Raw genomic sequence first — 27,850 nt, forward strand, 5'->3', positions numbered from 1 at the left:
CGGGTGAAGGCGAGGAGAAGAGCGCCCCTCAAAAAGATGGCTACGCCCCGGGCGCCGCGTTCGCGCCCGACGGTGACGTCACTTCCGGGGCGGAGGAGGCTGAGTGGTGCAGTGAGGGACAAACAAAAGGAGGCGCCGGAGGGGCGCAGTGGCCGGCAGTGGGGCAGAGCGGCAGGGGCTCGGGGCTGCCGGCTGGGCGGCCGGGCGCGGCGGGCCCAGGTGAGCGGGTGGGGAGGGGAAGGGGGCGCGAGCTGTCATCTCTTGAAATCAACTCCTGGACGTCCCCGGCCAGCTGCCCGGCCCCAGGCGCCTTGGGCAGATCGGGCTCTGCCCGCCGGGGCTGGCTCACAGGGGGCCTCCCGCGGCAGCTCGGTTCTGCCTGCCTCCGGGTTCCCCGCGCCCCGGGTCACAGAGGTCCCTCCCCTCCTCTCCCCGGCGCCGCGGCGCGCGAGCCCCCTCCCAGGCACCCTAGTGCCTCCCTGCGCTCTACATACCGGGAGTTTCCGCCTCGGCTCCCCCAGGTCCCCTTGTCATCCCCTGGGTTCCCCCAGATCCCCACCCTCCACACACACACACACTCCCCCACTTACTGGAGGTTCCACCTCTGGGCCCTCTCCTTGGGATCTTTTTTTCTCCCCTTTTTCAAAGGTTCTCCTGGGCTCCTTGCCCGTTCCTCTTCCCTTGGAACCCTCCCTCCTTTGGATCGGGCGGGAACTGTGCCCTGACTTGGGTGGGGGGAGGGCAGATTCCCTGGCGAGGCTCTTGGGGGCCTGTCTGGGCTGGGGTTCCTGGGAAGCCCAGTCCAGGGGTCTGAGGTTCTGAACCCTGCCGGTGTCTTGTGCATCCAGATGGGCCTGAGAGCCAGGTCTGATGAGGTGCGGGCTGGAGACCTCGCAAAGTTGGCTGCCCAGCTGAAGCAGCATAGCCGTGGGTTCTTGAGGCTCCCTGATGATTCTGCTCCTTGCGTCGACCGCTTCTTTCCCCTGGTCTGGACTGGAGTGAAACCGGGATTGGGCTGGTTCTCTGCCGGTGCCAGTGCTGCCTTTTTTGGGAAGGAAGAGAGATGGTTGGGGGTGTTTCTGGCAGCAGTCTCCTCCTGATGGGGACTTGGCTGGAAGGGTGGGGCCGTCTCTTCCCCTAAGGGCTCTTTCTCTGCCTTACCCCCCTGAAGCCTTTCTGGGATGAGGTGTGAGGGAAAGGGAATTTGGGCCTAAATTGTAGAGGAAGGATTTGGTGGAGCTTAAAAGCTCCCAGGGGCCTCTCCTACCTTTTCCATTAGGAGTTACCTTATTCCCCTGACAAACCGTGTATCCTGCCGGCTGCATAGACAGACGGGCAGACAGACAGACTAGAGGCAGGAGGAGGAGGTCTGATGTTGGTTACTCTTCTGGTGGAGGGGATGGGGGAGTGAGAGTTTGTTCAGAGGGACTGGGCAGTGCCTTTGTGAAGGTCAAGTTTGGCTCTGGGGGGGAGGGGGAGGCAAGGACAGATGACTTGTGCTGGAGGACTGGGTTTTGGAGAGGTGCTGGGGTGTGAATGACTGGCCCCTGTTGCCTTGTCTTCCCAGTTTTAGAGATTTTTTGGGGTTACCTCCCATGCCCCCCGGGCCTCCCAGGGGCTGTGGGGCACACAGCAAGGGCCTGAGGAACGCTTGTGACTTCTCCCTGTAACTCACCCAGATCCTCCATCTCTTGGGCACGCCCACTAGGAAGCTGTTTCCTCTGCAGACTTCAAGTGGTCCTTCTGGACAGTGGGCGCTTGTGAGGATTGTCCCAGTGGGTCAGAACTCAGGGAGCTGGCTTGGCCTGGACCTCACTTGTAGTATTTAAGGGAAGGGATCATCCTGTTTTCCTTACTCTCCTGAGAGTGGAGATGATTTTGGGTTTTCACACGATGATGGTGTAAGACCTCATGGGGAGTCAGGTGGGTTAGATGTGGGGCTCTAGAGCCCAGCACACCTCCTCTCCCTGCCTTGACTCATTCATTCATTCAACCATCCTTTGGTAAGTGCCTGGCCTGGGCCAGGAATGGTGCTAGGAGAACACGGTCCCTGGCTAATAGTCTGGGAAGAGAGGCAGACAGGACAACGTTGACACAGAGGCCAGCATAATGCTAGAAATGTCTCAGAGGCAGCCCAGAGGAAAGAGGCATTAGCTGTGGCTGAGTGTGCAGGGGGTGGTCTGTGTGTGTTTCCTGGAAGAGGAAGGGTAAGGACAATCAGTGCCAGTGAGTCCTGTGGCCTGAGTTCTGGGCCGGCCTCTGCCACGGGCAAGTGACTGGCTTTCCCAGCCTCAGTAAATCCCTCTCCTTGCCAAGGAGGACAGGGGTGAGGGTAGAGCCTGGCTTCCGTGGCTTCCGTGCCTTCATGGACCCAGGTGCTTCTCTGCCCAGCCTCCATCACTCTGCGTGGGGTTCTCTGAGAGGCTGGAAACCATTTCTTGCTTCTTTCCTCTCAGCACAGCGCCTGGGCATTGAGCGGCTGTGAGAAATGTTCCATGGCATAAGCAGCTAAAAGGCGCCACGATCCCTTTGTCTGTGTAACCATCTCCCCCCCACCCCCACCCCTTTCCCCTTCCTGCTGATTGCTTGTCGTTTCCCCCTTCACTAATGGCTGGGCCACACTCCCAGTGCCTGGCTGGTTTAAACACTCCCCCCTACCTGGCAGAGAATGAGATGGTTGGAGGGCATCACTGACTCAATGAACATGGATCTAAATGGACTCTGGGAGATAGCCAAGGACAGGGAAGCCCTGCGTGCTGCAGTCCACGGGGGTCGCAAAGAGTCGGACACAACTGAGCGACTGAACAGCAACAACAACCCTATCGTGGTCTGATCACACTACTCTCCCCACCCTCCTGACCTGTGAACAGTTCTGAGCAGAGTGCCTGGCATGGAGTAGATGCTCACTAAACGCTCCTTGAAATTGTGTCTGGGCTGAGGGCGTGTCTCTGCCTGGATCCAGCTCACCCTGCTGCAGCTCACCTCTTGCCACTTTCCGCCTCCAGCCCTGGATCCAGCCAGGCTGAACCGCTCAGCGTGCTCTAGAAGTCATGTTGTCTTCCCTCCAGGCAAACATGTGCTGTCTCTTCTGCCTGGAATGCTCTTTCCAACTCCCACTCTTTCCCAGGAAGTCAGCTTAGGCAACACCCTCTTCAGGGAGCCTTCCCTGACCCAACTTGTCTGGGTCTAGTGCTTCTTCCCCCGTTCCCAGAGGGCCTGGGTTCCCCCAGCAGAGCCCCAGGCACTCAAGAGCCGGTGATAACTTTTGCCTTGGCATCTCCCCGGTAGACTGTCCGATTCTCTGGCGTCACCCTGGTCCAGGCCGGGCAGTGAGTAGGGGCTCCGAAACTGTCGGCAGCCCAGCAGGTAATGCTGATTCCCACACACCTCCCTGCTCATGGTAGCTCTTGCTTCCTCGTAGGCAGGCGGCTTCCATGGAGCGAAAGGAATGCCAAGACCCTGCCCAGACAGACGTGGGCCAGCCTCAGCACCATCAGCCAGCTCTCAGATAGCAGAGCCGTCCTCAGGGTAAGGACTGGGCCCCCTCCCTCCAGGCCACCCTCGGCCCCTAGACAGGGGGCAGAGGGCAGTGTCCCTGTCCCCACAGCCCTTTGCTCTTCTTGCTGTAAGGCCAGGGCTTCTAGGACAAGGGTGCAGAAGACAAAACTCTTCTTCCTTCTCCCAACTCAGTGGTCAGCTGAGTAGCAGTGGGGCTTCCCAGGTGGCGCTAGTGGTAAAGAACCTGCCTGCCAGTGCAGGAGATGTGGGTTTGATCCCTGGGTTAGGAAGGTCCCCTGGAGGAGGGCATATCAACCCACTCCAGTATTCTTGCCTGGAGAATCCCATGAACAGAGGCATCTGGCAGGCTACCGTCCACAGAGTCACAAAGAGTCAGACACAACTGAAACGACTTAGCACATATATGCACGCCATACCCAGCAGGTGTGAACCTGCACGATGAACCCCTGGTTTTTGTCAGTCTTGGGAGGTGGTTCATGCTGTCTCGTGACCATATTTCCCAAGGTGTGTTCGGTGGGACACCAGTTTCTCTGGGCACAGTGGTCAGGTGACTCCAGGAACAGTAACCTGTCATGGTCCGGGCTGCAGGACCTCTCGGAGCCTTGACGGGTGTCTCAGAGCTGACTGAGAACATGAGTCTCTGAGAAGGAGCCAGCGAGCTGTTTTTCCCCCACACTATCACATGGACATCTTTGAAGATGGGAGGTGTCTTGGCCTCTGCTTTGGAGAACAGTTCTCAAAGGCAGGAGCATGCACCGGTTAGAACCCAGACGTTGTGGTCAGACCTGGGTGTGAGTCCCAGCTGCCACATGCTCGATAAGTGACTGTGGGCCAGTCGATGTGCCTCTCAGAGCCTCAGTTTCCTCATCTGTGAAAAGAGGGTAATATTAGCTCCTTGCCTCCCTTGAGAGTATCTTGAAGATTAAATATGTCGATACAGGGAAGGTGGCTCAGGGTGTCCTCAAACGTGTTCTCTAAGCATAGTGGGTGTGGGTATAAGCTGCTTAATAATTTGTAAAACAAACCTAATCAATGATTTCTTTGGTCATTTGTGGAAGCTCAGGCAGTGGCCTTGATCCACCCCCACCCACCTCCCCACCCTTGCTGTTTATAGACATGGAAACTGGGGCTCAGAGGAAGGAAGCAACTCATCGGGTCGGAAGGCAGGGGTGTGGGGCTGGAGCCAGGTCCTGGAATCCCAGGCTGGGGTCCTTTATTCTCCGTGCCTTCACCTCCCACCGTGGCTTTTGTTAAGGTAGGCCTTGCCTTTCCCAGCCCGGATTTTAGAGGAAATGGTATCTCCGATGTTTTTTGTTTGTTTGTTTTGCTTTGTTTTGTTTTTGTAATTACCAGCCAAGTTGCATGCCCGTTACGTGTTTTTTTGTTTGTTTTGTTTTGATTTTAATGCCTTGTGGAAGCTAGAGTCTCCTGTGATCCCCGTCTCCAGAGACGTGAGTGAGGAGGGCTGGATTTGCCCACATGCATTGTTAGCATTTGCCTTTTTTTCCTAAAATCAAGTCAGTCCTGATAGAGCCGCTGGTTTGCCGCTTGCTCTTGTCTCATTTCACAGTCCTCCCTGGACCTCTTTCTTGATGAGGTCGAGCTGTGGGTGAGTCCCGTCAGAAGGTCCCTACCCACTCCCGTTCCTCCCACCCGCAGTGCTCCCCCGCCTCCCCATCCAGGGTTTCTGAGCTGTTTGTCGGGACATTTACAGCAGCAGAGGGCGGTGGGAAATGCCTGGCGTGTGATTCTGTTGACCGTCCTGTTTATTGGGACAAGGTCAGCAAACCCCAGGCCTGCCCCGTAGGAGTTTCCTGTTGGTTTTGAGGAACTCTGCCAGCCCCCCTTCCCCAGTATCGGAGGCCTGAGCTGAGGTCTCTGGCCAGCGACGAGCAGGAAGCAGCACATCCTACTTATCTGAGATCAGAACTCCTCCTCCGTGCCAGCAAGGAATGGCCTGGGCCAGCCCGAGAGGTTTTGGCCTCCAGGTCTTGGCCCTCCTCTGTCTGCCTGAGGCAGGGCCACAGTGTGGCGTTGGCCTGAGCCTGGCCCCGACTCGGTTCGCCAGGCCGTTCTGGTGGATGGTTCGGTTTCGGTCCCCCGAGCACTCCTCTTAGGTTTTAGCCTTGAGAGTGGACAGGCTAAGCGAAGGTCGGGCACTGCCCTGGGGTCAGGATCTCAGGATGCCCTGCTGGGGCATAGATACCTCTGGCTGGGTTTGTTTTTTTTTTCCCTGGCAGGAGGGACCCCTGCGTAGCCTGGTGGGCAGGACCACCCTGGGAGTCAGGTCTGTGCAAAGATGCGTCCCTCCGCTGGCGGAGCTCAGCTTTCCATCCAGACCGTCTGCCTCTCCCGATTCTTCCTCCCAGTCTTTCCTGGAGTCTTTTTCCTTCTGGCACGGGCCTCTTTGGGCCACCTCTGGCGGGGGCCCCAGACCTGGCCTCTCGGTGGACAACGCTCTGCTCGCCTTCCTTCCAGCAGCAGAGCCTTCATGTCCACGGTGGCTGTGGTCCGAGCCCAGGTGGTGGGCTGGTCACCATGAAGTTTACCATCTGACGCGCCACAGTCTTCAGGTGAGGAGACCAGGGCTGGAGGCGTGAAGGTTCTTGCTGGAAGTTGTACAGTTCCGGTGGTAGAGCCAGGATGTGGACCTGGGTCTGTGTGTCTGGGCAGCTGTGCTTTTTTTTTCTGATCGATACCTGTTTTTTTTCTTTTCCTTTCCATTATTTTTTTATTTGGCTGCACCAGGTCTTAGTTGCAGTATGTGGGGTCTTTAATTGCAGCATGTAAGATCTAGTTCCCTGACCAGGGATCGAACCCGGGTCCCCTGCTCTGGGAGCACAGAGTCTCAGCTACTGAACCACCAGGGCAGTCCAGCCTGTGCTCTTTCTAGCCCACCTCTCATTTGTCTTTTTCTCTAGGTTCTCAGGCTTACGGGTACTTCAGAGTTGTTTGGGAGCTTGTTCAAAATGCTGATTCCTCTGGACCCATCACCACAGGCCTGCAGCAACTGAGTAGGGGGTGAGCCCAGGAATCTGCATTTTGAAGAAGCTCCCCAGGCCGTTGTGGGGCTGAGGACCTGCTGACCATGCTGGTGAACACTGACCAGGGCTTCTCCATCGGCCCTGGTCTCAACCTCTATCTGCCGCCAGGTGCCCTTGGCGTGGAATCAGGGCTGGGCTCCCTTGGGTCCCGGATCTCAGTGACTTCCTAGCGTGTGTAGGGTGGGAAGGCTGAGGTTTCTAGAATGACTTTTCCTCCCAGCCACAAACCTCTCCCTGCTCTCTTCCCCGATGCGTTTCTATTGCATTTCACATCTCGTAGGAAGTTCTATGTTTAACCGTCTCTTGAGGACTTAAAACATCCAAATTAAATGGACACTGAGATACAGCCTCAGGTCTGGAGCCATGTTCCACCAGAGAAGCAGCTGTAAAATTCCACGGCTCTCACATGCCACCTGGGCACCCCAGAGTCACCTCCGCTAACTTCATACCCCTGGCAGAGTTGGCCTGTGGACGGACGTGCCACCCAGGTAGGGCCGCGCAGAAGTCCTGCTGTCATGTCTCCTGGCTGGATACCTGGGGGCAGACCTTTCCAGTCTGGAGAGCTGGGCAACAGGCGGCTTACCCTTGGCCAGGCCCCCCCTCATTCGCAGTCCCCTGGGACCTCGGCAGATGGGTCTGTGACCTCTCTTTGGGGCTCCTGCCCACTTTTCGTACCCCGTCTGGGAAGGCAGTGCTGGTGTTCAAAGCAGATCAAGACCTGTCTTCAAGGCCCTTCTGCCCCGCGTGGAGCCAGGCCCAGAGCTGGGCTCCCTCCCAGAGTTTCCTTAAAGCTGTACCTAAGAGACCAGAGATATCTGAGGATGGCCTTTTGGAGTTCCCTGCAGAGACCTTAATTCCAGGTACCCCTCTGGAAACAGGGATCTTGTCCCAGGAAGCATTTGCAGGGTTCTGGGTGCCCAGGTAGGTCCAGGAGACCTGCTGGCCTTCAAGACAGGCAGGCATGCAAGGGAAAGGCAGACCAGATGGGTGGCGGTCTTTCCGCCATCTTCTAGCTGTGTGGCCTTGGGCAGGTCAGTTAACCTTTCTGGGCCTGACTTCACACCCCTAAATGGACTGATGAAACCTCCCGTAAAAAAAAAACAGCAGCTAACATTACAGTCTTTCTATGAGGCAGGCTCTGAGCCAAAAGCTTTCTATGGACCGCCTCGTCAGTCCTCACCGCCGCCCTGACCAGGAATACCATTTCCTAGATGAGGAAACCAGGGACCCGGGAGGGAAGTGACTCCCAGGGTCACGCGCTGGTGAGGCGGGGAGCTGTACCAGGCTCCTGGAGATTGGGAGCCGAGGTTCCGGACATGCCAGGCCTGGTGCTGACGTGCGGGCCGCATCAGTGACCCGGAGCCCGTGGCAGTAACACGCCCGCCTGATGGGGCGAGGGGGCCGTCCTGAGCCTCAGACCCGGCCTGTGGCCTCTGTGTGCTTGGCTCGGGGAACCAAGGTGGGTGTCCTTCACTGATCACCCTTCCCCCAGGAGGCCACCGCACCCTTGCAAGAGTGCTTGAGGACCAACCTGTTTGGGAGGCCCGGCCCACATGGAGAGCAGTTTGGAACTGAAACTTGTTCCCTCCCTGCTCCGGACTGCCTCCCCTCTTCTTTCCCCGAAAGTGAGGGTGTGCCCTTCAACGCAGGATGCATGGAGCCAGGCAGCACCCCCAGCCCACAGCTGCTGACTCACCCCGGCGGGTGTGGGGGCCTCAAGGGCAGTGCTGGCTCTGGGGTGGGTGGGGGCTGGGTGTCCCAGATGATGGGTCGGCCCTCTCCTCCCCCCACCCCCCGCCATCCCCCCAACCTCCAGCCCCTGCTCTGGAGCAGAGGAGGCCCCAGGGTGCTGACCGAGGAGCAGATTCATAAGCCCAGAATGCTCCCAGGGCAGGGCCAGTGACCCAGTGTCTTCCTCGGAACTCTTGGGAAAGGCCCTTCCCCCTTCCCTGGGAGCACCTTGGAGGGTCAGCCTCCCCAAGCGTGGTACAAGAAGGGGCGAGGGGGGCCAGCCTCGGCCTCCCCTCCCTCCCGCCTGGGAAGTATTCCCAGCCTCTCAATTTGGGTTTTAACAAAGGGCTCTCTGTGCCCTGTTTACCCACAGCCTGGCCGGCCTGCCACGGCTCAGGTGTAAAAGCCAAGTGCTGCGGGCTAGCGTGGGGGTGGTTGGAGCCTGCCTGCTTGGCCACCCTCTGGACAGTGGGGCGGCATGTCATTTCTTCGACTTCCTTCCCCATCTGCAAGAGGCCCTGCGAGGACATCAACAACGTGGAGCGGGCTTGACCCCTCAGGGTGGTTTTGCGGGTGGCTCACCAGCTCTCTGTCCGGTCCTGGAGTTCTGAGCTGGGGCTGCGGGAGTACAAGGCCCTGGAGTGTGGCGTCTTGAGTCCTGGGAGGTCCTGGGGGCTCGGGGATGCCTGGTCTATGCTTGGAGGGGTTTGTGCTTGGGGCTCAGCCCTCTCTCGGGTGTCTGTCCCCCAGTAAATTCTGGGAGGGTCTCTGCAAAGGCAGGTGGATGAGATCAGCACAGTGCGCCTCCCTGTGTACCAGCCTTGGGTTGTCCCATAAGACGTGCATTGTGCTCTTTTTAATTCTCACACTAAGTCTCTGAGACTGGTACTATAACATTCCCATTTTATAGTTGAGGAAACTGAGGCTCAGAGAAGAGCACTCATTGGCCCCGGGCTCTGAGCCCACCCACGCTGAGGCCTGGCTTCCCTGCGCCCTACGTGCGCGTGTTAGGGCACGCCTGGGTAGGGCAGGCAGGTAGGCAAACCTTTTTCATACTTGACGGATGGCCGGTACTATTTCTCCTAAACTCTTTTACACTCTTCAGAAACCACACAATGAGGAAGGTCTTTAGTTTCTTTTCCCAATTTTTTTTTTTCTACTCACAAAAATACCAGATTTGAGTACCAAACATGTAAATCATAAAGTATTTGTCCATTTTGTGACATTTTATATCACTTAATAATACATGATACATCATATATCTTAAAGACTGTTTCCCCGACCAGGGATTGAACCCGGGTCACCACAGTGAAAGCTTGGAATCCTAACCACTAGGCCACCAGGGAACACCCAGCATCTTTTATTTTACTTAATATCTCTTGGACATCTTTTGGGTCACTCTACACAGATATGAGGTAGGTAGCATTGTTTTTATTTTAAAGTTGCAAAAACCAAGCCTTGGGCTAAATAATTTGCCTGGTGTGTTGTCGTTTAGTTGCTGAGCTGTATCCAACTCTTGTGCAGCCCCATGGACTGGAGCCCCCAGGCTCCTCTGTCCGTGGGATTTCCCAGGCAAGAATGTTGGACTGCCATGTCCCTTCTCCAGGGGCTCTTCCCCACCTGGGGATGGAACCCACATCTTCTGTATTGGCAGCAGATTCTTTACCACTGACCCTCCAGAGATTCACTGATTCGCCTGGAGTCATGAATTGTTTCATGCTACAGCTGGATTTGAACCCGCGTCTCCCCAACTCCAGAGCTATTGCTCTTCACACTCCCTGGGATCTGTCTGCCGCCATGGGGAGGAGAGGGGCCCTCTGGGTTGCCTTTCTGAGTGCCTGGGGACAGGGGTGCTCCAGCCCTACCTCAGGAACCCAGTCTCACTTCTGTCCACCTGTGGGTGCTACCCAGTGGAAAGGGTCTGGCTGCATCCTTCCCCGTCTCCCTGGGGCGGGGAGGACCAGGCGGGGGTGAGGCTGCGTTCTGCAGTATCTTCAGAGGCCACAGCTGCCGCTGCGCCAGCCAGGGGCAGGCCAGGTGGAAAGAGTGGAGTCTGCTGCCCTGGCGATGGCCTAGTAGCTGCTGCCTCCGGCTGAGCCCTGCAGGTGCAAAGACCAGAGAGCAGACCAGTCCGGAGTGGGAGAAACAGATGGTTATCGTGGTAAATTCTGTATGAGACAGTTTAAGCACCTGCAAAAGTTATGAAACTAGAACAGATATCTTTGTACCCAGGACTTAGCTTTGCCAGATCTTAATGTTTTGTAATTGCTTCAGATACACACACAGACACACAGATGCACACACATACACATAGAGATATAGATACACATACACACACATAAACACATAGAGATACACACACACACACACACACACGCTCTCTCTCTCAAATCATTTCAGGTGCAGTTGAAGCCTCTTCCCCAATCCCATTTTCTTCCCTCTTTAGATGAAATTATCAGCTTGATTTTGGGGCTCTCCTTGCGCTTGGGAAAGAATCTGTCTGCAATGCAGGAGCTTCAGGTTTGACCCCTGGGTCAGGAAGATCCTCTGGAGGAGGAAATGGCAACTCACTCCAGGAGTCTTGCCTGGGAAATCCCACGGCCAGAGGAGCCTTAGAGGGCTGCAGTCCATGGGGTTGCAAAGAATTGGGCATGACTTACTGACTAAACAACGACACGCGTGTTTCTAATACCTTTGCCACACCTGGGTATACACACTGCAGAAAACCTCAGATGATGTGTGTGTTCTATAGCTTGTTTTGGGGTTCAGCATTATTTTGGGAAGGAAATGACAACCCACTCCAGTATTCTTGCCTGGAAAATCCCATGAACGGAGGAGACTTGTGAGCTACACAGTCCATAGAGTCACAGAGAATTGGCCTCGACTAAGCACTTCACTTTAATTTTTTTTTCATGTTGATACAGGTTGGTACTTTCATTGCTTCAGCATTTCACTGTATTCTCAGAGTAATTCATCCTTTCTCCTGTTGTTGGATATCTAGGTTTTTGACCTTTTGCTATCAGGAACAACTCTGGAGTGATCATTTTTGTCTGTGGCTTCACACAGACGTGTGAAGCAACCCTCAGAGCCTTAGGAGCGAAATTGCTGGGTCGGAGGATGAATGCACTCTATCTTCTCATCTAAGAATTCAACATTTCTGGCCAATCGCAGGGGAGTGAAATGGCTGGTGATTGTCTTAATTTGCATTCCTTGGTTAACAATGAGATTAAGAATTATTTCATTCGTGAATTTCCATTTGTGTTTTTTTTCCCTGTGAATTGTCTATTCACGTTTTGCCGTTTTTCTTCCCTATTGGTTTGTCTTTTCTGTGTATCTGGAGGAGTTCTGTCTTTGTTCTGGGCATTAATCCTTTGGCAGGTAAACCCACTGCAAGTGTCTCTCCAGGCCTGTGGGTGCATTTCACTTACTAGGTCCTTTGATGTGCGTCCATTTTAACTGTAATGTGATCGGTAGATGCGCCTCTTCCTCTGAGGATTTGTGCTCATTTGGGATAAGAGATCTTTCCCTGTCTTAAAGACATTAAAGTGGTCAGTTAGATTTTTCTTTAAATATTTGCAAGTTTTGCCTTAGGTCTTGAATTCATTGGAATTTATTTTCCTGCAAGTCGATAGATGGGGCTGTGCTTTTCTTCTGTGGGTAACTAGGCCAGCTCCGTTTGTGGACACCCATTCTTTCTCCCCAGCCTGCAGAGTCGACGCCGTCACGTCTACGTTTCCAGAAATTTCAGGGTCTCTTTTAGGCTTGCTCTTCTAGTTCCCTGGTCCAGCCATCCATCCCCACATCCCCGCCGAATTGGTGGAATTCCAAGACCTTTATACTGGGTCTCCTCCCACATTATTCTTCCCCAGTGTTGTAGCTACTCTTGGTCCTTGGGAATCTTGATTTTTAAAAATCTTTTTTTCTTAATTCCCTGAGTAACGTATTCTTATAACAGAAAACAGAGGGAAGTTTGGGGTTAAAAAAGATTGTAAACATCAGCCTAATGTCACTGTCAGTATTTTTAAAATATACGTCTAAGTTATTGCAGAAGGCTTGCTTATTCCTCTGTCATAGTCTCGTTACCTCCTTTTTGCATTGAAGGTATTTAGTCATGTCATCAGGTCATCAAGTGCTTTGCTCTAACGTGTTTTCATTGTTTTATAGTATTCCATCATCAGGTCATTAAATAGGTATTTAATTGATCACCCAGTAACAGGCATCTGGATGGTTTCCAATTCTCCTGGGGTATAAAGACAACCACCATGAATGTTCCTGTAACTAAACCTTTGTCCTAGAATCTTGCCTGACGATTGCCCACCTCCTTCCTGTCGCCTCCCCCTCCCAGCTCAGCCCAGTTGAGCAAACCTTTACTCCGCTTTCTGTGTTCCGGACTCTGCATGGGGCCTGGGATGAATCTGGAGGGGTCTGTGTCCTGCGGGGCTCCCAGCCTACCTTGCTGACCTCTCTATGGGCAATCTCTTGCCAATGAGCTTTACGTGGTGCAGCTGGGGTGAATCCCAGCTCGCTGACCTCCAGGAGGGCACGGTCAGTAGCTTTAAGAGATGCCTCTGTTCTGGAAGAAGGGTTAGAGCAGAGGACAGCAGGGCACACGGCCTTTTTGTCTTTCTCAGCTGCCTGGATTTCAGCCCTTTAATCTTTGTCTTCTATTCAGGATCCTCTCCAAATTCTCCATCTCTTGGGGCTGAGACCTGACCCAGCCAGACTCCCATCACCCTCCCGAGATTGCTCTCTGAGAGCCACAAAAGAACACCTGAACTCTCCACCTGAGGGCTCAGTTTTTATTTCTTTTCTTCTAGGCTCTATTTATTTTAAATTCTATGCTACTTTTCAGTCACAAAGGTAATGCCTGCTGGTAAAAACATTACAGTCTCCTTTCATCCTGCCTCCTGTTCCCACTCTTAACAGGGAGCCATTCCCCAGCTGGGTCAGGCTTTATCAACATGGCAATGTATTTATTTATTGTTCTGAATCTCACTTTATTTTCAAAATGGCATTACATACAGAGCTCCTTTATTCTGCTGAAAAGGCCCGGTTGCATTCTGGCGGCCTCTTGAAGGGACCAGGATCTGCTCACCGCCCGCCTCTTGTGTGCCCAGCCTCATCTAACTGTGTCCCCGTGCCAGGTGTCAGGGCCAGCGTCGGGGGCGCTTTTCCTTCTGTTTTCTTCCATCATGCTCCGGGTCTGTGCTCTTTTCATCCACCCATCAGCTGTCTGCTAAAGTCAGATTGCCGTCGGGGGCCAGGTCTGTGCCTGTCTCAGCCTCATTCCACAGATGGGGGGGACCAAGGCTCAGAGAGGTGAAGTCGCCTGCCCAGTGTCACTCCACTGCTGAGTGGCAGAGCCCACCTGCCCCTCCCTCTAAGCCCCCATCACTGTACTCCTTGCTCTCCACCTGCCTGAGGTCCCCGCACACAGGTTGTCTGGGAAACCTCACTCCTGTGACTCCCTGATAGTCCTGAGAGTTTGGCATAGCATCTGCTACCACGGGCATTTTATTACAGAGAGACCAAGTCCGGGCTGCTGGAAGCGCCTCCCCCTCCCTGCTGGCTTTAGGCAGGGGTGGCCAGGACAGTGAGTGAGTGTCTGGGTGATGCCAGTGGGCAGGAAGGTGTTGCAGTGAGCCAAAGCCTGGATCACACGCCCCGTGATCCTTGACTGCCTTATGCAAAATGTGGGCACCCCCATGACAGATTCCGTATTCCTCTCCTGATGGGGAAACAGGCCCCAGAGAGAAGCTGTTGCACACCTCTGCTGGGGGCAGTCCTGGCTGCAGAGGCCTCAGTGCAGGAAGGGGATGAACGCACTGCCTGCAGGAAACTTCCTGAAAAGGACGTTTTCTGTAACTGGGAGAAAAGGTCCCCACTCCCTTGAATCTGCCCCCTTCACCTTTTAGTGCTTTCCTGACCATCCCCAGGTAGGCCCGGGGTAGCTGTTGGGTGGGAGCTGCTCCCTGGAAGTGCTGCTTGTCGGGGCTCCACCCCAGATCTGGGTTGAAGGTGACAGGCAGTGTGATGCTGGGCACATGACCTCTCTCCCCGAGTCTCAGTTTCCCTATCTGTAAAATGGATGTGTGGAATATTAGTCAGCCTGGAAAAGGAAGGAAATTGCTTCCTTTTCCTGGCACCTGCTACTCAGATGGTAAAGAATCTGCCTATAATGCGAGAGACCCAGTTTCGATCCCTGGGTCAGGAAGATCCCCTAGAGGAGGGCATAGCAACCCACTCCATTATTCTTGCCTGGAGAAACCCCATAGACAGAGGAGCCTGGCAGGCTACAGTCCATGGGGTCTCAAGGAGTCGGACAAGACAGTGATTTCCACTTTTACAACATGGATGCACCTGGAGGACATTATGTTAGGTGGATGAAACCAGTCCCAGAAGGACAAATAGCATACGATCTACTTATGTGAGGTCCCTGGAGTAGTCAGAGTCATACTGCCAGAAAGAATAGAGGTGCTCTGGCTGGGGTGGGGGGAGGGGGGAGTCAGTGCTTGGTGGAGACAGTTTCAGTTTTACAAGACGAGAAGAGTCCTGGAGATGGGTGGTCGGTGATGGCCGCGCAGCAGAACGAATGTCCTTCATTCAAATATGTTACGTGTATTTTACAGCAATAAAACAATTTTGAGAAAATAAGGGAGGGCGCCAGCAGAGCGCACTCCTGGGCTCCGAGGGTTCTGGGCTGGGCCCTCATTCTCAGAACAGGGAGTGGCTCCAGCTGTGGGTGTCTCTTCACCTTGAGTCACCAGCTCCCGGGGCAGGTCCCTGCGCTGGCCCTCCCTGCCTGAGGGGGCTCCGCTCCTTCCCCTGGGGAGGGCTGGGCAGGAACCGGGAGGGAGGGGTGCCCACAGTCGCCTTAGCTTCCTCCCTGGCCCCCTCCTCCGCTCTGCCAGGCCAGCCCATCACCCCCAGGCCATGCCCTTCCCCACCCCACTTCTTCCCCTTGCCTTCTCAGGCCCTCTCTTGATACCTTTATTGAGCGCCTGCTGTGTGCGGCAGACCCTTGCCCTCCAGCAGCACCTGGGCGGAGGTTGAGGATGGATGACACCAGCCCAGGCTGCCTGCTTCCCTCTCTGCACAAAGTGCTTTAGAAGCTTGGGATTCTCTGGGCCCTTCCCAAAGCCCTGCAAGCAACCTGCCCTGACCACCCGGCCGTCTCTTCTTGGGGACCCATGGGGGAAGGCGCCGCATCCCTGGCCCCCTGGGAACAAAAGCCTGGGCTTTGGCACCTGTGCCTTCTTTGCAGATTTCCCCCGAAACGCCATCAGAGAGGGGCGGGGACTTGTCCAGAATCCCACAGTGAGTTGGCAGAGTCCGAAACGTGGTGCAGCTAAAGGGCAACCCCCCACCTCCCCAGGTCCCCCCACAATGAGGCCAGGCCTGCTTTTCTCAGCTGTGTGGCCTGGGCCCCTGGCCTGACCCCTCTCAACCCCTGTGTCTTCTCCCTGGGCTGAGGAGGTGCCAGGAGCCCCCCAGGACCATCACAGGACTGTCCCCTCCACGAAGCCCTTCTCAGCAGGGTGGTTTACAGAGAGTTCAGAACAGAAGTGTTGGGGGGGCAGGAGGAGCCAGACACACTGGTGGACGGGACAGTCACCCCCTCCGAGCCTCCGGGTCCCTCACCTGTGATGGAGAGTGGACCTCCCACCTCAGACCCAAAACAACGTAAGCCAAGCCCCAGGACAGCAGGGCCCAGTCCTCCTGGTGCGAGAGGCAGGCTGTTCTCCGTTGCGTGACACACCCACTCCCCCGAAGCTGCGAGGCTGCAACCACATCCTGCCTGGTCACAGACTGCCCCCACCCCCAGCGCCTGGCATCCTGCCTCGGCGGTCCCAGCCCCGGACTTTCCAGGGGCAGGCTCTCGCACGCCCTCGGGCCCTCGGTCCTGTCCCCTCCTCCCTTCCGGTTCCCAGTCTTTGGGCGCCTGCCTGGACGTGGACTTGGCGAGCCAGGAAGGGAGGAAGGAGTTGTCAGGGTGTCATTCAGCTGGGGTGGGGGGCCCGGCTGCGTGATTCAGCAGGCCCTTCCCTTGATGCCCACTCGCCCAGCAGTGTGGGTGGTGCGAGGAGCCAGCTGGTCATTAGAGGGCCTTCCTGTAGGGCGGGCACTTACCAGGAGGGCCGACCCCCTGGGCTGGAGCCGCCAGCCCAGGGCGGGTAGTGGTGTCTGCTGGCCCCACGGTGACCTGAGCTCTGGGAATCCTGGCAGGAGGGGGGCAGGAAGCTCGACTCCTGGGCTCCACCTCTTGGCACTGCCCTGTGTGGGGCCTTGAGCAGTGGCAGGACAGCGAGCCTGAGCCCTGGTGAAGACTTGAGTCGGGAGGCTTCAGTTTGGTCTCAGCTCTGCCCTGATTGTAGAGTGACATTGGGCAGGTGATGCCGCTGAGCCTCAGTTGTCCCCATCTGTGAAATAGGGCCAAAGATAGGGCCCTGCACCTGGGTGTCAACGCGACTCCACGAGGTGGACCCCACGGTAAGGGCTTAGCCTGGTGCCTGGCACATGTCCATCTGTTGAGCACCCCGATTCCCTCAAGGGGTCTAGGTTTGCTTCCTCCTATCCTTACCCATCCTGGCATGCCCAAGATGATATGAGCATCTGGTGTTTGCAGGGAGGCCCTGTCCTATGAAGTGTTTGTCACTATTAATACTATCAGTAATCAAAATAAGGGCCCCAGTCCCATAACCTGGGACCTTTGTGCCTCTCCCCACAGACCCATTTGTCTAAACACGGGTATTTAAATCTTGGTTTAAAAATCTAGACTCTGGATTAGAAAACAGTAAAATGTAAAAATCACAATTTTTTTTTCAGGGAATGTTCTTTTTTAAAATTTTTATTTATTCATTTGGCTGCACCAGGTATCAGTTGTGGCCTGTGGGATCTATTTTCCCTGACCAGGGATTGAACCCGGGCCCCCTGTGTTGGGAGTACAGTCTTAGCCACTGGACCATCAGGGAAGTCCCTAAAATCATAATTTTATTTGCGAAAGGACTGGAAGGTTATCACTCAGTGAAAAGTTAACAGGGGTGGGCGACTCTGGGCGGTGTTCTTACAGGGTTGTTTTTTTTTTTCTGTCCATAATGCTTTATACATTTTCCTAACTGTTCTCCAGTGAACACCTAGTCCCTTTCTGGTCTGGTACAGCCTCATGGCCCGAGCAGCATTGTAAGAGTGACGTGTCCCGGCAGGGTGCTCCCTGCTGGCCCAGGCGTTCAGGGTTTCTTCGCAGGTTCATTTTGTTGCACACCTTCCCCGCCCCCGGCTGCACTTCCTGAATGTGGCCTCGAAGTCAAGCGTTAAAAAAAACCAGACTCCCAGGCTCTACCCAGGACCTGCCAAGTGGGACTCTGCAGGGGGAGAATCTGCTGCTGTTCTAAATTTCTTTACAAACACACGTGGATGCACATAGCCGGAAACAATCTGATGTAAATGCCCTAAGCGTGTGACCCTGTCATCCTGCTTTCTAGTCCTCGCTGCCCAGCCCCTCCTCCAGGCACCCGTCATTACAACCTGCTGTCTGTTTGTCCTTCCTGCCAGTCTCCCCACACACCCAGAGTCCTGTGTGGCCATATATTTACACACGCACACGTGGAATGTTTTAAGCTTCCTTATTTGTTCTATAGAAGCTAGTTCATAGTCCACTCCCTCTTCTACAGTTGGCTTTTCTCACACTTTGAATAAATCTCTTCAGGGACTTTGAATTAATCTCCTGGTGGTCCAGCAGTTAGGACAACTCTGACCTCTACTGCAGACGGCCTGGGTTCAATCCCTGGTGGGGGAATTAAGATCCCACAAGCTGCATGACCACTCTTAAGATCACTGGCGTGGCTTCATGGCACATGGTTCTGAAGGAACTGTAAGTTTCCAGCTGGCCCCTCTGGTTGGTCTTACGATTAACAGGATGGGGTCTAGACAGGACTTCTGGACTGTTCCTGCTGGAAGGCGGGGGTCCCTGTGAGGCTCTTTAGTGATCTGTCAGCATGGCCCGGACTTCATGCCTCAGCCTTCCCTTCTGTGGAATGGGGAGGCTGCCACCTCCCCTGCGGTGGTTTCCCTCCAGCCACCCAGTGCCGTCTGGTTTCTGGACCAAGGCCACTCCGTGGGCTGCCCTGTGAGTGTTGCCCAGCTATTGTGACTCACAGCTAGCCTCGAGGTGGAATTTTGGACAATGGGTCCATAGTCTCCTGCCCCTGCCGCCCCCCCCCACCCCGGTCTCAGAAAGCCCAGCTACCCCTCAGTAACCCCTTCCCATGGTCCCTTTCAGATTGAACCATGATTCCGGTGACAGAGCTCCGCTACTTTGCGGACACGCAGCCAGCGTACCGGATCCTGAAGCCGTGGTGGGACGTGTTCACCGACTACATCTCCATCGTCATGCTGATGATTGCTGTCTTCGGGGGCACGCTGCAGGTTACCCAGGACAAGATGATCTGCCTGCCCTGTAAGTGGGTCACCAAGGACTCCTGCAACGACTCGTTCCGGGGCTGGGCGGCCCCTGGCCCAGAGCCCCCCTACCCCAACTCCACCATCGGGCCGACCCCCGACTCCGGCCCCACCGGCATCAAGTACGACCTGGACCGGCACCAGTACAACTATGTGGACGCCGTGTGCTATGAGAACCGCCTGCACTGGTTTGCCAAGTACTTCCCCTACCTGGTGCTTCTGCACACGCTCATCTTCCTGGCCTGCAGCAACTTCTGGTTCAAGTTCCCGCGCACCAGCTCCAAGCTGGAGCACTTCGTGTCCATCCTGCTCAAGTGCTTCGACTCGCCCTGGACCACGCGGGCCCTGTCGGAGACGGTGGTGGAGGAGAGCGACCCCAAGCCGGCCTTCAGCAAGATGAACGGCTCCATGGACAAGAAGTCATCGACGGTCAGCGAGGACGTGGAGGCCACCGTGCCCATGCTGCAGCGGACCAAGTCTCGGATCGAGCAGGGCATCGTGGACCGCTCGGAGACGGGCGTGCTGGACAAGAAGGAGGGCGAGCAGGCCAAGGCGCTGTTCGAGAAGGTGAAGAAGTTCCGGACCCACGTGGAGGAGGGGGACATCGTGTACCGGCTGTACATGCGGCAGACCATCATCAAGGTGATCAAGTTCATCCTCATCATCTGCTACACCGTCTACTACGTGCACAACATCAAGTTCGACGTGGACTGCACGGTGGACATCGAGAGCCTGACGGGCTACCGCACATACCGGTGCGCCCACCCGCTGGCCACGCTCTTCAAGATCCTGGCATCCTTCTACATCAGCCTGGTCATCTTCTACGGCCTCATCTGCATGTACACGCTCTGGTGGATGCTGCGGCGCTCCCTGAAGAAGTACTCGTTCGAGTCCATCCGCGAGGAGAGCAGCTACAGCGACATCCCCGACGTCAAGAACGACTTCGCCTTCATGCTGCACCTCATCGACCAGTACGACCCGCTGTACTCAAAACGCTTCGCTGTCTTCCTGTCGGAGGTGAGTGAGAACAAGCTGCGGCAGCTAAACCTCAACAACGAGTGGACGTTGGACAAGCTGCGCCAGCGGCTCACCAAGAATGCGCAGGACAAGCTGGAGCTGCACCTGTTCATGCTCAGCGGCATCCCTGACACGGTGTTCGACCTGGTGGAGCTGGAGGTGCTGAAGCTGGAGCTGATCCCCGACGTGACCATCCCGCCCAGCATCGCACAGCTCACGGGCCTCAAGGAGCTGTGGCTGTACCACACGGCCGCCAAGATCGAGGCGCCCGCCCTGGCCTTCCTGCGCGAGAACCTGCGGGCGCTGCACATCAAGTTCACGGACATCAAGGAGATCCCGCTGTGGATCTACAGCCTGAAGACGCTGGAGGAGCTGCACCTGACGGGCAACCTGAGCGCCGAGAACAACCGCTTCATCGTCATCGACGGGCTCCGTGAGCTCAAGCGGCTCAAGGTGCTGAGGCTGAAGAGCAATCTGAGCAAGCTGCCGCAGGTGGTCACGGACGTGGGCGTGCACCTGCAGAAACTGTCCATCAACAATGAGGGCACGAAGCTCATTGTGCTCAACAGCCTCAAGAAGATGGCCAACCTGACAGAGCTGGAGCTCATCCGCTGCGACCTGGAGCGCATCCCCCACTCCATCTTCAGCCTCCACAACCTGCAGGAGATCGACCTCAAGGACAACAACCTCAAGACCATTGAGGAGATCATCAGCTTCCAGCACCTGCACCGCCTCACCTGCCTTAAGCTGTGGTACAACCATATCGCCTACATCCCCATCCAGATCGGCAACCTCACCAACCTCGAGCGCCTCTACCTGAACCGCAACAAGATCGAGAAGATCCCCACCCAGCTCTTCTACTGCCGCAAGCTGCGCTACCTGGACCTCAGCCACAACAACCTGACCTTCCTCCCCGCTGACATCGGCCTCCTGCAGAGCCTCCAGAACTTGGCCGTCACGGCCAACCGGGTGAGTGGCCCGAGGCAGGGTGGGGGGTGTCTCTGGACGTCTGGCACCCCTGGTCTGGGGTCTGCAGCTGTGGTTCCCAGAAGCCCCTGGGGGAGGAGCTGGATGAAAACCCAGATTCCCAGGCGGCTTCCCCTGCACCCCCCCACAACTTAGCCCAGACCCGCCGAATCAGGATCTGTGGGCTGGGGAGCCTGTCTCGACTGCAGGACGCGGCCAGGTTCTGCTAGGAGGGATGGTGTGCTGGTCCCCAAGGTGGCTTTGGGCGGGTTCCTTGGAGATGGGGATGTCCACAGGCAGGAGTCTTCTCTGTCAGGGCTCGGTCATGGGACGCGGGACTCGGCCTAGGACTTGTCCTAGACCAGACTTGGAGCCCAGGATGGGCCCACCCAGGACGGAAACTGCGTGGGTGGCTGGTGCACCTCCCAGAGCCACTCACACCCTCTCCCCTCTCTGCCTGTCGAGGGTGGCGAAGGGCAGAGTTGGGCTCCGCTGGGGCTGGCTTGTCACCACCTGTCTTTCTGGAGAGGAAATTGTGCAAACTGTCGTGGGCCTGCAGAGCCGAAGGCCACACCCTGGTAGCGATCGAGACCTTTTTCGGTTCCTCTGCACCCACCCCTTGCCTGTCCGGGGAAACCCCCCCACCCAAGGGACCCTCTGTGGAAGCAGGCGGGTAGAGGTTGAGGGCAGGTGGTCCTGTGGCTTTGTGGCCTGGCCTCTGCCGCAGCTGCTGGGGTGCCTTCCTTTTGCCCTGCCCTCTCCTGGTGGGGACCTGATGCTGGAAGGAAGTCTTCCTAGTTCCTACTGTGGGTGGAAACCCTCTCAAAGGGAGGCGGATGGTTTCAGGAAGGACAGCAGGGGCTTGCTCCAGCAGTTGGGAGGCAGCAGCCCCTGAAATGACCCCATTCCAGGGAAGGACACGCCCTGTCCAGCATCACTCACGTAGGAGGATCAGGCACCCCAGACCTCTGACCGCTAGAACCCCTCCGCTCTTCCCCAAGCCTCTCTCCCTGGAAACCAGAGATTGTGACAAATCCTTCCTTTCCCCCGCCATATGATACGCGTGTGCACATATGAGAGCGTACAGGAGTGAAGGTCGGATCCCAGGCTGCTTCACTCTAGAGAATCCGCCCCCGGGGAACCAGGACAGGCCCACGGCCCACCAGTCAGGAAAATTGGACTCCTGGGAGCAGCCCCATTTGGGGAGGAGGGGACAACCACAACCCTTCCTTCAGCACGTGGAGGGGGACCAGGCGGCTCCTCGCCAGATACCCGGTGGAGGAGGGTGGAGGAGGGTGTGGCCAGGCCCCCGCTGGGCGCCCGGTCCTGCCCTCTCCAGCTCTTTGCTCCAGGCACAGCTGTCGGGGTCACGCGTTGACTGAGGTCACCCTTCAGGAAGCGCTGGCGGCAAGGCACGCAGTCCCTCAGGAAGGAGACCCTTTGGCCCCCAGTTCAGCACGATGCTTCATCACGTCCTGTCCCCACCCCCTGGAATCCCAGAGGCCTTTGTAGGGAAAGCAAGTTCTTCCAGCCAGACTTGGTCCGGCTCCTCCTCCTTCCCAGCGGGAGTCCCCCCCACCTTCCTGCCTCCCTCTGGGCTTGCGGTTCCTTGGTTCCTCGCGAGTCACCCCCACCCCCCACCCCTGGGCTACTACCTGTGAAGTGGACAGGGCAACTGAATGTGGGTCAACTCAGGCCCTCACCGCGGGTTTTCTCAGGTTTCAAGTCTTGCTGACCAATACCTTGTTAAGGGGACATATTCTTTGTATGGTTATTCAAATATTCATTCATGGATTTGGCAAATGTTCTCTGTGCACTCCTAGTGGGGAGCTAGGACCCCCCACCCCGACCCCGGTCCTTCCTGACCTCACTGCTTGCAGGGACAGATGGGTAACTCAAGTTAGCACCCTTGACTGTGCCGGGGGCTGGGCTTAGCCCTGGGCAGGCAGGTCTCCTGGAGGAGGGGATGTCTCACCTGGCCCTGAGGGATGAGGAGGAGTTAGCCAGGCAATGAAGGAACTTCTCAAAGGTTTTGTCCACAGGGAACTGAAAGCTAGGGGTGGAGCTGTGAACTGAACCTCTGGAATTTGGACTACCCCGCCCGCCCCTCCCCGCCCCCCCCACTGCCCCTGCCCCCGTCGTCGTCGAGGCCAGGGCTGAAGGCATCTTGTTTTTCCCACTTGGTTGCAGATTACCTGCCTTGCGTCCTTTCCTTCCCTCTTCGCTCTGACGACCTGGATCTTGGCTCTTCAGTCCAGTGCCTGACTTGGGGCAAACTGTCCACCAAATTCCCGCTGACTGATTGAGGGAGGAAGGTCTGCCTTGGAATGCAGAGAGCTGGCTCTCCCTGAAGCTCCAGGGAGGTGGGGGCGGGGCAGGACAGAGGTCCAGAGCTGTAGAAACCCGTGTGCAGGGCCTTCCCCGGCAGTCCAGTGCTAAGACTTCACCTTCCAATGCAGAGGGTACAGGTTCCATCCCTGGTTGGAGAGCTAAGGTCCCACATGCCCTAGAGCCAAAAGAACCCAAACTTAAAACAGAAACAATGTTGTAATGAACTCAGCAAAGACTTTACAAAGGGTCCAGATCCAAAAAATATCTTAAAAAAAACCCTGCATGCAGCTGTCAGGAGTGGGTGAGGCCTGTTCTCACGTGGCTGCCTGGGTGGCTGGAGGGTCCTTGAGGCAGGACGAGGCACAGGTTTTCAGAGAGGAGGGGGTAGGTCCCATGTTGGGACGTCCAGGGGACCAGGTTAAGTCAGCCTGAACCTGAAGCTCAGGGAGTCATCCCCCAGGCTCCTGGGTGAAGATCTGTCCTTCCTGAGTCTGGGAGGGGTGGGGGGTGGGCTAGAGGGTAGGGGCCAGGGGAGTGTGGCTCGAGCCTTTGGGAGGGGCAGTGGAGAGCAGGGCCAGGCAGGTGGGTGCACAGCCTGTGCGGGAGTCGGGTGATGACAGGAGAACACGGGCAGGTCCAGTGGATGAGGAGTGGCCGCAGGTGGCTCAGGGCGGGCAGGGGTAGAAGCCGGCTCCTGCCAGGCCAAGAGAGACGGCATCTTTCCAGGCGGTTTGTTGGGAAGGTCGCAGAGGCCCCTGGGAGGGTTGTCTTGTTTTTTCCAAGGACCAGGTGGACTCGAGGGGTAGCCAGTGCTGATGGGGTGGCCTGAGGTCCCTGAGGAGGTGGGCGAGGGTGGGATTGGGATGATGGGAGTCGACTTCATGCCTTCAGTGCACCAGCACACCTCAGGATGAAGGACAGGAGCGGCCAGGGTGGGGGACCGAGCCATCAGAGCCACCTTCCCCTCCTTCCATGGGGCCTGCAGAGAGCTGGCCGCGGAGCCGTGGGTGCCCCAGGGAGGGGGTGTGTCGGGGGAGAGCCCCGACGTGAACCCCAGTTCTGCCACCCACTGTTCCAGTCCTTCCCGCTCCCCGGCCACTGTCTGTGTCACCAGAGGAGGCCAGTTTTGGGCACAGTGGGGTCTCTGGGAGGCTCTGGTCCTGCAGGAACCCACTTCTCTGTCCTCTGGCCTTCCTGGAGTCCCTGCCCACCTGGAAGCCACGCCTGCCCGATTCCTGACCATTGGGCACAGCAGTGGCGGGTTTGCAGACCCAGGTCAGGAGTCCTTTTTAAAACATCTACAGTGCCCCTCTTGGCATGGCCTCTGCCTGGCCTCAGCATCCTCGGCAGAAACATGCGGATGGTGACAGAGCAAGCTGCCCGTCACCCTTCTGTAGGCTCGGGGCCCATCCCCTGGCTCCTGCTCTGCTGGAGGGGTCCCTCCTGTCCGCCGTATCTGAAGGAGCTGGTTGTAGGAGAACAGGCTGAGGAAGTGCTCATGTCTGTAGCTGATTGCTCACAGGAGGGCAGGGAGGAAGCCAGCCTTTATGGGGCTCTTCCCGTGTGTCCCCACCCAACTGCACCGTTTGCTCCTTGCTCCACCAACAGAGTGGACAGTTAGAGCACGGACTCTTGAGCCAGATTCATGTCTTGGCTCTACCGCTTTCCAGCTGTGAACTTCTCAGGAGGCTGGATCCTTCAGGGCCTCAGTTTTTCCATCTGTAAAGTGGAACAAGTGTTTCCACAGTACTTAGAGGTAGTTGTGAGAGTTCACCTGTTAGTAGCATCAGTGCTCAGAGTGAACCTGTCCTGTAGTAAGCGGCAAGTGGGTGTTGTCTCTAATTCAAACTTTGCAGAATCAGGAGAGGGCCCCGAATGGCCAAGACTGGGCTCCCCACACCCACCCTCAGCCTGTGACTTGACAGATAAGGAAACTGAGGCCCAGGAAGGGGAAGTGACACAGCTGGGATTCTGACCGTGTTGGTGAGCTCTCCCTCGTTCTCAGCAACAGCTGAGGGTATAGAGTTTTCTCAGCAGGCTGCTGTGCTTTCATAAACTGTTCTTAAACCTGGCAGGCCCCCAGGCCTGGCTCCTGGTGAGCCCTGGGTGGTGGAGGAGGGGATGGAGCTGGTAGCAGCTGGCTCCTGTGATTTGCTTTGGCGGGGGCGGGGTGGGGGGTGACAGCTGCTGGGAGACAGCAGGGAGCATGGCACACCCAGCCCTGCCCTCTCAGAGTCCCTGGTCTGCCAGTGACAGGAGATCAAGCAGTTTTACCACGCGGAGGGATCAGTGCTGTTGGGGGAACATGGGCACCTTAGGTTACCAGGAGGTCAGGGAAGGCTTCCTGGAGGAAGTGACAACAAAGCCAAGACCTGCAGAACACGGGGGAGTTAGCCAGACTCAGGCCAGCTTGTGCTGGTCCCTGAGGTCTGGGGTAGCTGAAATGGGCATCAGAGAAGGTGCCAACGCCTGGGGCAGGGAAGCCGGGGCCCCGAGGCCCGGGTCCCGGCTGCGCCCGCCTCACTGTGCCCTCTTCTCCTTACCTCTAGATCGAGGCGCTGCCACCCGAGCTCTTCCAGTGCCGGAAGCTGCGGGCCCTGCACCTGGGCAACAACGTGCTGCAGTCGCTGCCCTCGCGGGTGGGCGAGCTGACCAGCCTGACCCAGATCGAGCTGCGTGGCAACCGACTGGAGTGCCTGCCTGTGGAGCTGGGCGAGTGCCCGCTGCTCAAGCGCAGTGGCCTGGTGGTGGAGGAGGACCTGTTCAACACCCTGCCCCCTGAGGTGAAGGAGCGGCTCTGGAGGGCTGACAAGGAGCAGGCCTGAGCTCCCATGGCATGGAGCACGGGTGGCCCTGAGTGGGCGGCCTGCAGCCGGACCTCCAGGCAGGCCTCGGGCCCAGGAACCCAGGAGCCCGACGGACCACCAGCCCAGCCTGTCAGCAGGGGCGCTGGAGCTGGGCCGGGCGACAGGACCGCACCTGAGGGGCTGGCCCCTTTTCTCCTCGAGACTCATGCCCCCCAGGGCGGGCGCCTGAGGGGGAGATCAGAGACCTGCAGTCCGTCTCCCAGTGAGCGCAGTATTTGGACAATCAGGGCCTGCTCCCTGGAGGCCATCGCTGCCCCAGAGGCCAAGCTGACGCCAGAGGTCCAGGGACACCTTCTTAGTTCTTGGTATTTATTTTCTCCACCTCCCGCCCTCTCCCTCCAGATAACTTATACATTCCCAAGAAAGGTCAGCTCAGATGTGGGGGGCTGTTAGAGGAAGGGTAGCCATGTTTCCGTTTTCCTTTTCTTGGTGGTGCCGCCAGCATCTAGCGCCCACCCAGACGTGAGCAGAGCGGTCCAGGGTGAACCAGCTGTGGGACGGTCACCCCGGAGGTGCCAGGCTGGGCTCTGGGGGTATGGCCCATGGGAAAGCAGGCCGCCAGCAGAGAAGCCAGGCCTGGGGTTTGCTGCCACAGTTGAGATTTTTTTAAGGAGAAAGAAATTTTTTGAAATTGATGGTTTGGGTATCAAAAAGAAAAAAATAACTTAAAAAAAAAAAGGACACTAAAGGCCAGTGAGTCGGAGTCTCGGGGCAGGACAAGTGTCCTCCCTGAGCAGAGCAGCAGGACACTGAATTAGCTTCCTTCCCCCGGGGAGCAGGCTGCAGGATGCCTCCAGTCCGCGGTGACCTCGGTCCAGGAGTCTGTCTGTTCCTCTCCCCTCCTAGAGCGGGGACTATTTTGTTCTGTTTTTTTGGTGTCTTGTTTTCTTTCTCCTCCATGTATCTTGGCAGGCTCTCGTTTCTGTGGCTGTTGGCCAAAGGGAATGTTCCGGAGCTGCCAAGAAGGGAGGGGACTCGGGTTGGCTCATCCCCAGATGAACGGTGCTCCGCCCCCGCCCCCTCCCCGCTGCACCCTCCGTCCTCCCTGCCCTGACTTTGTGGCAGTGTTAGGAGCCCAGAGGAGCCGCCTCACCCGGACTCTGCTTTCGCACCTTGTGTGTCATGAGTTAGCCCAGTGCCACCACTAGCCTCAGCGGCTGACGTCAGCCCTGTCCCCACCTGGTGACGTGCCACCCCGTCCTTCAGCACGGGACACCTGGAGGCAGGGTCGCCACCGGGGTAGACAGGCCCTCCAGGTTCTGGATAGGTTTCTGTCCCAGGCGCCCAGCCCACGCAGCGCCTGGTGGCGGGAAAGCCAGCTCACTTCATTGAGATCAGTCTCCAGGGTCCCCGCCACCTTCGATCGATCACTTGGACACTAAGGCACGTTCTCGCGTCTCTCGTCTTCACGATTATGTCCATTTGTCCATTTGTGTTTTCCGCGCCGTGTCATCAGATGTAATCCTCAGAAATAATGCACACTAGCCTCTGACAACCATGAAGCAATCCGTTACACATGGGTCTGAACTTGTGGACTCGGTTCAAATAGCAAATAAACCTATAACAAAGTGGCCTTTGGAGGTCTCCATGTCTCTCGGGTCTCTGAGGTCCCCTCAGCCCCATGGTCTCTGAGAAGATAAGGAACTCTGCTTCCCTACCTGCCCCATGAAGCCAGAAGCCCCTCAGAGGCAGCTACCAGCAGACACTCACTGACACAGTCCCGTTGCCTGTCAGGAGTGGATCCTGCAGCCAGGTGTCGTCTGCCGGCCAGAGCCTAGGGTTCCGGCCCTCGTGAGCTTTGGTGGGAGGGATAGGAGGACCAGAGCGGGAGCCAGGAGTCTCGGGTCCTTGTCCCAGCTCAGTCATTCCCCGCATGAAGCTGGGCAGGCCCTTCCCTCCCGAGCCCTCCATGTCCCC

At 56.8% G+C, this 27,850-nt stretch overlaps 2 protein-coding genes across 6 annotated transcripts in view; one reads left to right on the forward strand and one right to left on the reverse strand.

Annotated features, from left to right (window-relative positions):
* KYAT1 (kynurenine aminotransferase 1) overlaps window positions 1-1,403 on the reverse strand; it is a 56,454-nt gene extending 55,051 nt beyond the window's left edge. Inside the window, exons 1-2 of one of the 3 annotated variants that reach the window (XM_027556498.1) lie at window positions 1,268-1,403; window positions 591-1,042 (exon numbers count right to left, since the gene is read on the reverse strand). In XM_027556498.1, the coding sequence (XP_027412299.1) occupies window positions 591-1,042; window positions 1,268-1,325 (510 nt within the window). In that variant the 5' untranslated portion in view covers window positions 1,326-1,403. The remainder of the gene's footprint in view (window positions 1-590; window positions 1,043-1,267) is intronic. The other 2 variants (XM_027556497.1, XM_027556499.1) reach the window with 2 other exon arrangements.
* On the forward strand, window positions 106-27,506 carry LRRC8A (leucine rich repeat containing 8 VRAC subunit A). Of its 3 annotated transcripts, none has more exons than XM_027556493.1 (4): window positions 106-219; window positions 3,422-3,528; window positions 18,574-20,738; window positions 25,616-27,506. In XM_027556493.1, the coding sequence occupies exons 3-4, from the start codon at window positions 18,582-18,584 to the stop codon at window positions 25,889-25,891; spliced, it is 2,433 nt and encodes an 810-aa protein (XP_027412294.1). In that variant the 5' UTR covers window positions 106-219; window positions 3,422-3,528; window positions 18,574-18,581; the 3' UTR covers window positions 25,892-27,506. The 3 variants fall into 3 exon arrangements, with proteins under 3 accessions (XP_027412294.1, XP_027412296.1, XP_027412295.1); XM_027556495.1 differs by having other exon boundaries at window positions 150-219; window positions 3,426-3,528; XM_027556494.1 differs by lacking the exon at window positions 106-219 and adding an exon at window positions 496-875.
* Window positions 27,507-27,850: the final 344 nt, after the last annotated feature.

The sequence above is a fragment of the Bos indicus x Bos taurus genome, chromosome 11, assembly GCF_003369695.1.
Source record: "Bos indicus x Bos taurus breed Angus x Brahman F1 hybrid chromosome 11, Bos_hybrid_MaternalHap_v2.0, whole genome shotgun sequence".
NCBI classification, from domain to species: Eukaryota; Metazoa; Chordata; class Mammalia; order Artiodactyla; family Bovidae; genus Bos; species Bos indicus x Bos taurus.

Excerpts from the sequence above, each read along its gene's own strand:
- LRRC8A (XM_027556493.1), top strand. The coding sequence starts at position 18,582 with ATGATTCCGGTGACAGAGCTCCGCTACTTTGCGGACACGCAGCCAGCG. Across the intron at positions 20,739-25,615 it reads TGGCCGTCACGGCCAACCGG|ATCGAGGCGCTGCCACCCGA; the intron begins GTGAGTGGCCCG and ends CCTTACCTCTAG.